We start from the raw sequence: 11,253 nt of genomic DNA, 5'->3' as shown, positions 1-11,253 counted from the left end.
TAAAATATACACAATTTATTTATAGGAGGTTTACAGCTGTACAACCTTGGCTTCCTGGCTGGACCACGCTCTGAACCTGTGCAGCGCGACACCCCAGTGCCTTTGGGGATGAAGACAAGTCACAGCCTGCTTTAACGTGCAGACACCCCAAAGAGATGGATTCCACAGAGTGTAAAGGCAGGCTGCTTGCCACCGTTGAAATGATTAACAAAAGACATGGGAAAGAAATCATGGATATGCCCCACAGCACCTGGGAGGGACTGGGAAGTGCTTCCTGGACCTGCCCTCCTCTCAGACATCTCTTTACTTCATTCAAAGGGAAAAGGCATCAGTGTTAGGAATGGCATTTCAGTAACTGCCCTCCCTCATCTGCACTACAAACAAGGAAAGGAAGAAAGCAACAAAGGTAGTTTTTGTTATTCCATTGGAATGTAAGGGCATGAAGGCTCCTGCTCTAACTGTCCTAAAGTTTGTGGGGAAAAACAAGCATTACTGATATTAAGACATTTTGGTCCTGATATAGTGTGATTATTGTTATACATTAGAAGAAGCTGCTAAAAAGCTGCCTTTCCTCTCTTTATGGCTTGATTCTCTGGAGGAAGGAAGGAGGCTGCTCATGGGTACCAAGGCACCGCTACTCCTCAGCAAGCTTCAGTGCCGTTCCTTAGGGATCACGGTGTGGTTTGGCACATGTCAGGGCACTCCTTGCCAAATGGGTCTCCTCCACTGAAGCTCTCAGTAGCCTGATTTCCTGAGGAAACAAGGCTAATGCAGGCAGGCTGGCTATCCCCCATCTGCTGCTGATGGCGCAAAGCTCCTGTGATGGTGCTGTGATGCTCTCCTTTACCTATTCCCCCTGCCAGAAGAGCTATCTATCCCTGAAGGGTACCTACAAGGATGCTGGAGAGGGACTCTTCATCAGGGATGTAGCGACAGGACAAGGGGTGATGGGTTCAAACTGAAACAGGGGAAGTTCAGGTTGGAGATAAGGCAGAAGCTCTTCCCTGTGAGGGTGCTGAGGCGCTGGCACAGGGTGCCCAGAGAAGCTGTGGCTGCCACATCCCTGGCAGTGTTCAAGGCCAGGTTGGACATAGGGGCTTGGAGCAAGCTGCTCTAGTGGAAGGGGTCCCTGCCCGTGGCAGGGGTTGGAACTGGGTGAGCTTTAAGGTCCCTTCCAACCCAAACCAGTCCAGGATTCTCTAATTCTATGAATTTGCCCAATTTCAAGGATTTGCTTTGAGTTTTGTTTGGGTCAAAGTGTTACTTACTAAACTAGGACCGTTTTAGCCAATCCTGCAAGATGCTGAACTAAACTAAGTCCCAGCACCAGGAGCTGAAGGATGCTCAGTGCAAGCCTGTAATAACTGAGACCTGGAAAGTGCATCCTTTGGGCCACTGCTTGCCTGGGAATCAAGACCTAAAAAAGCAATTTGGTCAAAACCCCAATTCTTTACTATAGGAGGCAAAATCTGAAGATGAAGAAAGGGCCTGTACAAGTCAATGAAGCCGTACCAGCTTGCAGCACAAACATGGGCATTTAGCAGGACAAGCAGAAACCCTACTTGCTATGGCAAAAGAGGGCTTTGCTGTTCACTCGTCCTTTTCCTACCAGGATTACAGCATATGCATTCATTTCCACTTGCATGCAGTGAGTGCTTGATAGAAAATGGGAAATCCCTTAATTTGCCCCGTTTTAAAGGCACGTGAAGGAAACAAACCCAACCTAAACACCATGAGAAGCACCTGCTTTGAAACCTGCTGCAAGGCCAGCCAAGGCTTTGCTGTTGGGCTTATCTGGGATGCTTTATAAGGAGCCGGATTCTGCCACCCAGTGGAATCAAGATCAACTTCATGGCAAACGGGAGCAGACCACGGCCCTGAGGATGCGTTTGGGTTGTGCTTGTGAGACCAGCTCTAGCACTGTGTAACTCATCCTCCAGGCCAGGAGACTGGAAACGAAAGGTGAGAGATGGACACTGGTATGAATGAAACATTCCCAGCGTTTTCAGGCTGCACTGGGAGCAGCGCTCCTTTAGCACAAGCTAAAATCCCACTGTTTTACAGAGGAATTTGGGAAAGCCAGGCACTGAGAAATGATGCAGCGGTGAAGATGGAGCCCACTGAGTGAAGCTCCCCATCCCTTGGACCTGATGCTTTGGCCTTCAGAGGAATTGATCTCCCCTTATCTAAACACAGAATGGCCCCAGCACACAACCCACCCCAGCTATGGGAGTGAGCTCTTGGGATGGGGACTGCATGAAGACATGGAGACAGCAGGCACCATGGCAGTTCGAGAGGCACACACAGGAGCTGAGACCAGAACAATTCCAGTTGTCCCATCATGGTTGTTGGCATCTTTGTATCCTTCAGAGTTGCACGGGGTTGAACAATTGGCAAGACTCAAGAGGAGACAGCTTGTCCCTAAAATGATGGAGCCTTTACTCTTGTTGGCCATGTGGATTTGGGATACGGGACTGCCTTGGTGCATTCTCCTTCCAGCTGCACTAAGCAAACCCATACCCAGAGAACATCCAAAAGGTCCCAATCTCTTTTCCCACTTCTCGTGCACTGCTGTGCCTCCGAAGACAAGCACTAAAATGGCAGTTTCAGGGCAGATGACAACTCTTAAATCAAGCAGATACATCGAAGGTGCATTGAAGCAAGTTGGTGGGACCCATGGTACACGGTGGCACGTGCGTGAAGCCTGTGTAAACAAGCAGGGCATTGTGCTCTGGCCGTCAGGACACACAGCGATCCCATGGGACACACGGAGGCGATGGGGGCTGCAAGAGAGAGGATGCCAGCAGAAGGATCGTTGTGGTTCCCCAAAAAGGCACCATTTGTCAACGTTGAAAACACAAGATTGGCTCCTTTGAGTGGAATGCATGCATGGTTCATATGCACTTTGCAGATGGTAGGTAGGCTCTGTGTGTGTATATATATATATATGTATGTGTGCATGTTATATACACATATGTGGCACCAGAAGAAGAGTCCTTGAGTACTCAGACGTTGGTGAGGATGTTACTGCTGAGCAGCCTCACAGCGATGGTTCCAGGAAGATCATTTGATCTCTTGTTCCCCTTGTCCTGGAGGTGCAGTGTGTGCACTGATTGCCGGTCACTGGGGTCCCCTGTGAGCACCACTTGGCCCAAGAACTCGTCACTTATTAAGTTGTGGTTCCAGATCTGGGGAAACAAAGCAGAAACGAGGGCAGGTCTTTGAGGGGTGAAGCCAATCTTCATGCACTGGAGAAGAGAAGGGTTTATTGGGGACCTGCTCTGAGCTGGAGGCATGGAGGTGGTCAAGGTTTGGGGTTCACTCTGTGAGAGGGGTGAAGGATGTGCATTTACCCGATGCACGTGGTGGTGGGAGGTTGAGCTGCATAAACTGATGATGCTCAGCCTTGGGGGACAGACCCACTGTGGACAGCATGAGAAGAGGCAGGTAGGGCGGTTCAAGTGAAAGAGGGTCTCCATCCTTGGCTCACTGTTACCTGAACAATGATGGGTTGTCCTGGCTTCTTGCGGTAGAAGAGCCCTTTCACGTCAAACTCTGGAGACACCGTGTTCTTCTTCACGGGAGAGCGAACTTTCTGCCCTTCACACTTTATGATCACGTAAGGGTCAGCTCCTGGGGAGAGAAAAGGGAATTTCTGCTTTGTTATAGCTCCTGTAATTCCTCAGAGCCCTTTTCCAGGGTTGTTATACGGCACTTTTCCTCCATAACCCAACAGAGGAGATGGGTATCTGATAAAGAGCTCATCGCACCCCAGATGATGTCCACGAAGCTCAGCTGCTGGGCTCAAGCTTACTTTTGTTAGGCAACACTGGACAACAAGTGGTGATGGACTGCTATGAAATAGCCTCTTCCTTGACCCCCATATTCTACATAAACACTCTTTCATCACTCCAATCCTCCTGACCTATGGGATAAATCTTTCATGGAAGACATCACCCTGCTCAACGCTCCTTTCAGCATTTGCCCTGCTGAAGGCAGGCAGAAAGCAAGCCATGGAGAAGAGAAACAGGCTCACAGAGGTTGTGAAAGGAAACACCAGGAAGGCAAGAGCCTTCAAGCTGCAAGAACCCACTTGCAGCATGTATACTCCCAAGCCAGCCTAACCTTGGTTTTACTTTAAGGTGATGATAGCTACCTCAGTAGGACTGTGCTTTTCACTCCAATGCGTAAATCATGGGACCATCTTACTCCTAGACTTAGTGAAACTCAAATGCTGCAGGAGCTGTCAGTATGGGTCACTTGGGGGTGCTGGTTGATGAGAAAATGAACATAAGCCGGCTTCAGTGTGTACTCGCAGTGCAGGAAGCAACCGTATCCTGGGCTGCATCAAAAGGAGCGTGACCAGCAGGTCAAAGGAGGTGATTCCTGCCCCTCTACTCTGCTCTCCTGAGACCTCATCTGGAGCATTGTGTGCAGTTCTGGTGTCCTCAACATAAAAAGGACATGGAGCTGTTGGAACAAGTCCAGAGGAGGCCACGAGGATGATCAGGGGCTGGAGCAGCTCCTGTATGGAGGCAGGCTGAGAAAGTTGGGGCTGTTGAGCCTGGAGAAGAGAAGCTGCGTGGAGACCTCAGAGCAGCTTCCAGTGTGTGAAGGGGGCTGCAAGGATGCTGGGGAGGGACTCTTCATTAGGGACTGGAGTGACAGGACAAGGCGTAACAGGTTAAAACTGAAACAGGGGAAGTTTAGATTGGATCTAAGGAAGAAGTTCTTTACTGTGAGGGTGGTGAGGCACTGGAATGGGTTGCCCAGGGAAGTTGTGAATGCTTCATCCCTGGCAGTTGGACAGAGCCTTGGGTGTCATGGTTTAGTGTGAGGTGTCCCTGCCCATGGCAGGGGGGTTGGAACTGGATGATCTTAAGGTCCCTTCCAACCCAAACTATTCTATGATTTTATGATTCTATGTGATGAGAGATGCCACAATGCTGAACCAAAACTGCCAAGATGTGCTCATTTATGAGCAAAATGAATTCATTTGGGCACTGGGAAGGTTTGGTGAGCAACCAGTGAACAGGGAGCCTTAGGATGGAAATGTATTTAAAGAGGTGAAGATGGCTCTTAAGAGTGTTTGCTATGGGCAAGAATTTGGAACTGGATGATCTTAAGGTCCTTTCCAACCCAAACTATTCCATGATTCTAATTCAGGGAGAGGATCAAAATGTCAAAAAGGATCACTGGTGGTACTGAAATAAATGGGGAAGAGAAAGATTGGGCATTGAGGGGCAACCATGGGACATAGAGTGGGAAATGGATGAGGAAGCGCGAAAGGAATGTTATTGCAATATCCTAGATGGGAAAATACAGTCATAGGGAACAAGCAGGCCACAAAGATGAAGAGTAAAGTTGCCAAGTTCACAGACTACCAGACCACAGCTGGATGGTACCTGAGCTTCCAGGAAAGGGAAAGAGCCCCTCACTAGTGATCATTTTCCCCTTAAGAAATGAGCGCTTGTTTTGGGAATTCCAATAGAGAATGAGCTATTGCTATGGGAATTTAATTCCCAGCATGAGGTATAATGGAAAGCCAAACCAGGTGGATAAGTTCTTCTCCAAGGGAAATGGGGAAATGAGGAGGAACAAACAACCCCCTTCAGAGCACCAGGGATTTAAGAACCACATCTCTGACTGCCAGACCACCTCCTTGCTTTCTGTTTGCAAGGATCTGGCTCCCTGGTGAGATGCAGCTGCTGGACTTGATAGCTGTTATTCCAAACTGGCCTTGTCACTTGGGATGTCCCAGTGAATCCTCATATTCCATCAGCCGGAGCCAAATTCCCAACTGGAAATCACTGCTTCCAAACTAGTGTGCAAAGCCTGGGCTGAGAGATGCGAGTCATGCCATTGCGCTGGAAAGCACAATGCAGGTTGCTGTTGGTGGGAGCTGAACAGCTGGAAAACAGCTGGAGAACAGCTGGAAAAAAGCCATTCCCAAGGGCTTCTGGCTGAAAAATATTGTTTTATGGCTCCAGAATCCATCTTTGTCTGCAGGAAAGATAAACCTGGTTTCTGTGAACAGTTCAGAGACCTTTGACTACAGACTTCCCTTCATTGCTAAGCTACATTGGGATGTTGTGAGTAACCCCAGGGAAAACAACCTCCCTAGGGTCAAATTCCCTTCCCAAACAGCAGACAGGATAGAAGGGCTCCCTTTGTGGCATGTGTTAAATAAGCAAATAGGGCTAATCCTTGCTCTAAGGAAGGATACTGGTCTTTACTTTCAGGGCTCTATTGATGCACAGCCCTTACAATAATGTTTGGATGAAAAAAAAGATAACTTTTTAGTTTAGATCTTTTAAATCTTAAGTTTTTGAGTTTTACACTTGAAATTTGGCTTGGAAGTGCCTGGTTAAACCTTGCCACATCCAAAATATGTCCTTGACTTAGGAAATGGAGGAGAAAGGCTTGGATCCGGTCTGTTCCCTTGGTGAAAAGGCATCTCTAATCACAACCTCTACACCCTTCATCCCTATTTCAATGATCTTCCAGTCCAAGTCTTCACTATCCCTGGGTTTCTTGGTCCCTAGGATGGACTGAGCATGGGGCTCTTGCCATGAGTTTCTATGTGGGTGCAGAACATGGTGATACATGGTGCTGCTGCTGCCTTTCATGAAACAGAAGTATTGGATGTCAAAACTGCATCAAAATGAACTTTTAGAGGACCAAGGAGGCAAAATCCAGTGCACTGTGTTAGTGGCAATTCATACAATCATAGAATAGTTTGGGTTGGCAAGGACCTTAAGATTATCCAGTTCCACCCCCCTGCCACGGGCAGGGACACCTCACACTAAACCATGGCACCCAAACTAAACCATGTCACCCAATTCAGGTCATCTCAGAGGGCTCCTAGGAGCCATGCATGGAGTGGGACTTACTGGAAACAGTAAAAAGTTCTCCATCCACAATATCCCCCAAAGAGCTAAATTTGACCTGACCTCTACTAATAGACATTTATCCAGTCTCTGGTGATGGACGCTACCCCAACACATCAGCCTGTCCCATTGCTCCTCTGTCCTTCCTACTTAAATGCCTTTATATATGATTCCTGACTTTTAAAGCTACTTATACGCAGGAAGAAAGCCTGGATTTCTACAGGACCACTGCCAAGGGCATTGGAGAAGTTTTGGAAGGATCTTCCAAGGATCTTACACAGCAGCTTAAATATAACAGCTTCCAGATCATGTCCACATTGATTCCCCACGGACTTTCTCCTCTGGTGTCTGAATCAGGCTGTTCACTGAAAAACATATCTGAGGATATAACAAATCTCAGCAACCTCTCACCTCATGAAACCACCTCCTCTTCTTCCCACTGGAACAACCACCTCCCAGCTCCCACAGGACTAGACAGGGAAAGACCAGTACCTCCTTGGGAGTCCTGATTCTTGAGCCCGGCTGCAGCAAGGACATGGATCTGGGATACCACTTGTGGGTAACCGCACATCCCACTCCAGCAGGTATGTGGTGGCTCATCCAGTGTCAGCTCTCTGCAAGGAGAGACATGTGCCCTTTGAGAGGTGCCCAGTCTTACCCCACGGGCACACCAGAGTTTGCTCTAGCAGGATGGGAGAACTATGCACTGTCTCTTCAACCGGGGTTTGGGATGCTCTCCCATGTCATGCTTAGGAGCAGAGTGGGAGCTTCTCTTCCTGTCTCTTGAAAGGAAACCAAACACCATCTCCAGGCAAGGCTATGACCAATTCCAACCAGGAAAACCACGTCCCCCAACAGTCAGCTCCTCCCCATCGCTGCTCTTGCTCCTTACCTGCAGTCTGAAGGCACATCTGTGAATATCCTGAGAAGGAACTCGCCTACATGACCGGGATCAAAAGTGGTGGGGATGATGACATAGCGACCTTCCTTCAGGTCTGTCCGCAGGAAGACACTGCGGGAGTTGATGTAAATAGAGCTGGCCACCTTCTGCTGCAGGGTGTGCATCCGGTAGTTCCTGTTCAGCTCCACCTGGGAAGACACCACAGCGGGGTGGTCAGAAGGACAGCACAACGTATGACAATGGATTTGGATCCACCCTGGGACTGACCCCACAGTGCTGGGAGAGGCACAGTTGAGGCAACCAACAAAATGGTCCCAACTGGGCTGGGTGGAAAACAAGCACGGATGTGGTTCTCCCAACTTGGTTGTCTCAGGAACTTCTTGTCTCTTGTATCTCAGCTTGACACTGGGGGCCCATCAAGGACACATAACTGTAATGGGTTTCAGCATCTGGAGGTAACAGACCATCGCTTTTAGCAAGGAGAACTTGTCCATGCTGTCGCTGTTCACCTCTGAAATCTCTACAGGGGCACACTGTGCTGAAGCACCCCAGAGGCACCCAGATAAAGCTTAAATGAGCAATACCGATGGTCATGCAGGACAGAGGTACCACTCCACCACTAACAAATGCACTGGGGTATTCAGGCCAAGATGCAGGAACCATGATCTACCTTATGGATGTCAAAACCTATGGCCAAGTTCTCTCCTTTGCCCTCTTTGCGACTGGTCCTTTTTGGCTTCTGCTGGATGGAGATCAGCACTTCATCTTCTGCCTTCTTCACATCAAATACGTACTAGGAACAAAAGAAGGAAGGTAAGGGAGGACTTCTATTAAGACAGGATCACTGGGTATGGGTGGGTGACACAGAGTAGGTTTAACCTCAGCTTCTCCTCACCCACCTCATTGCTTCGGTACCAGCCTATACCCATTCCTCTTGGGAACTGGCATCATCCTGCCAAGACCTTTTAGGCTCATCTTATAAATAGACTGGAAAATCCAGTCTCTCAATTGCTCATCAGAGTCCAAGGAGTCCAGATGTAGTCTCATACCAGAGATTTTCACCCCTTGCAGTCTGCCACAAGTCCTCCTATGAGGCATGGAAGGAGGAATTTATGCTCACAGACACCTAAGATTAAGACTAATACAGAGCTGGAAGCAGGAAACAACTGTGCCATATCCTTGATCACAATTCCTGCAATGGACTAGACCACCCTTCATCCTTCATTGTTAGATGAAGGACTTACAAGAACTTGTCTCATGTTGCTGAGAACCCCAGTTCAGAGCGGTACAGGATGGAAGAGCTTGCTCCAGGAGATGAACTTCAGAGCAGGACCTTTTTGAAGGCCAAGGAGAAGGAAATGACCCTACAGACTACACCTGCCCTGGTGAATATAATAGTGCCAAGGCTTGGGCAAAAGAACTGGAATTTGATCCTTCAGGCATCCAAACTGTTGGAAATAGCTCTGTTTGACTGGCCCCAGCTAACACTGCTACCCTGTGCCACAGCTTGCTGTTTGGTTGTGCCAAGATGCTCTACACCAGGCACTTGGATGCATTCTCCCTCATAAGAGGGACAAGGTTAACAGAGTTGGCCTGGATGCAGGTCATGCTGTGCCAGGGGTCTCAGCCAGAGAATGGTCATGAGCACATTTAATCTACCAGAGGTCTGGTAGCTGTTTTGCCCTTCTAGGTCCCTGTAGGAGATTTAAGCACTTAGAAACACGTGTAGAGGCTCCAGAAGTTCCTCTGCTCCATGACTTACCTGAGGGTTCTGCAAAAAGGTGTCTTTGTGGTTGATACAGCCTCCACAGCGGTTCTTCAAGGGGTCACTGTTTCTGGTCCATGCCCCGTGGAGCACTGCCTCCTCCCAGGTCTTGTGGATGCTCAGGTAGGACGTGTTGATGAGACGGCACTTGATGATGTCCGTGAAGTACTTGCAGAAATCCTCAAAGGTCATCCTAAGTCAGGAAAGGGTAGAGCTGGGTTATGCTGCTCCATCCCCCTCAACAGTACACTGAAGGATCATAGAATCATGGAATCAGTTGGGTTGGAAAAGACCTTTAAGCTCATCCAGTCCAACCATTACCCCAGTACTGCCAAGGCCACCACTAACCCATGACACTGAGGGCCTTGTCTACACGGTGTGTGAACACTTGCAGGATGGTGATTCCACCACTGCCCTGAGCAGCCTGTTCCAATACTTGATCACCCTATCACAGACACCCTATCATAGACAGAGACCATGTTTGAGTAGCCTCTGATGCCTGCTGAATAATGGAAGAGATGGAGATACCTTTCTCCATGTATGCAGTAAATACTTGTTCAGTTTAAACAGCAGAGTTACGTGTTTTGGAGTGGGAGAAGCAGAGGAGTGGCCCTTCCTATACACATGGGTACCTGTTATATTGAAACATATCTGGTGAGGATATTAAGTTAATCCATAACAGGTTGCAAGTACCCTGGTGAAATAGCTTGCACCCAGTGTGATACAGAGCAGCCTGCAATCCTAGGGTCATGGCCATTCAAAGCTTACACCCATGGGCTCAGAGAGGAAGCATCACTAAACATCCTAGAGCTTGGAAGGCGGTTTGTTCTTCATAGCTGTATCTATGGAAATGACTCACGTGCTTCCCTGGGAGGACTTTGTAGGTATGGCCCATGGCAACAACCCCAGGAGGGACTCACCAGAACTCTCCATCGTCTTCCACCGTCATCCCCATCTTCTCTCTTTCACTTTTACTCACTTTCTGCCACTCCTCAGAGCTGTGGGAAGAGTTCAGGATCATTACTGTGAGGGCAAGGGCACACACAGGAATTCAAGGGCCTACTTGGCCTCAGCAGACCTGTCGAGGGCACAAGGTCTATATAAACCAGTTCCCTCCTACAGGCTCTGGTTAGCTCATCTTTCAAACGTGGGGGGAGTGCAGCATGGTTTGGAGATTCCTAACCAGTGGATCTGAATCCAGCTTGGCAAGACTTTGTTTGGCCAGTACAATCACAACCCTATCAACGAAGATAACGAACTGAACCCTTGACAAAGGCTCTGGTTACACCAGCCCTTGGTTCTTCATCCCATCCAGACACCACAGCAGTCAGTGGTGGCAGAGATTGATTCTGTTGGGTGCTATTTTTGCTGGAACAAGACAGGGAGCAGAAAGGTGAGCTATAATCATCCTTCACTAGTGCGAATATAGAGTACTACATGATTGCAATTCCACCACAACACCCACCAGAGCACTAATGAGAAGGTTTGTCAAGCTCAACCACCCTTCTGCTGACCTCCAAGACCCCAAGGCAAAGAATGAATCTACCCTAGTGAAACAGTAGGTTTAGGACATGGGTTGAAGCAGTATCCCATACGAGGTTATCCTATAGGTGTGGATGTAGTCAAATTGTCTCATGGGACAGCCTTGCTCCCATCCAGCTCCCATCCATCCACTTTTCCCCCTGAACAGAGGCACT

The 11,253-nt window shown here is 48.6% G+C and overlaps 1 protein-coding gene across 2 annotated transcripts in view; it reads right to left on the bottom strand.

Moving 5' to 3' along the window:
• CAPN5 (calpain 5) overlaps positions 1-11,253 on the bottom strand; it is a 55,023-nt gene continuing 43,770 nt past the window's right edge. For both annotated transcript variants that reach the window (XM_062639157.1, XM_062639156.1), the window contains exons 7-13: positions 10,477-10,554; positions 9,554-9,749; positions 8,462-8,584; positions 7,783-7,979; positions 7,383-7,504; positions 3,497-3,633; positions 1-3,188 (exon numbers count right to left, since the gene is read on the bottom strand). In XM_062639157.1, the coding sequence (XP_062495141.1) occupies positions 3,006-3,188; positions 3,497-3,633; positions 7,383-7,504; positions 7,783-7,979; positions 8,462-8,584; positions 9,554-9,749; positions 10,477-10,554 (1,036 nt within the window). In that variant the 3' untranslated portion in view covers positions 1-3,005. The remainder of the gene's footprint in view (positions 3,189-3,496; positions 3,634-7,382; positions 7,505-7,782; positions 7,980-8,461; positions 8,585-9,553; positions 9,750-10,476; positions 10,555-11,253) is intronic.

This window comes from Pezoporus occidentalis, unplaced genomic scaffold, assembly GCF_034315485.1.
Source record: "Pezoporus occidentalis ecotype Australia unplaced genomic scaffold, CSIRO_AGI_Poc_V1 ctg6, whole genome shotgun sequence".
Lineage (NCBI taxonomy): Eukaryota > Metazoa > Chordata > Aves > Psittaciformes > Psittacidae > Pezoporus > Pezoporus occidentalis.
Note: the sequence above shows the minus strand (reverse complement) of the source record. Positions and strands in the feature narration are given on the sequence as shown.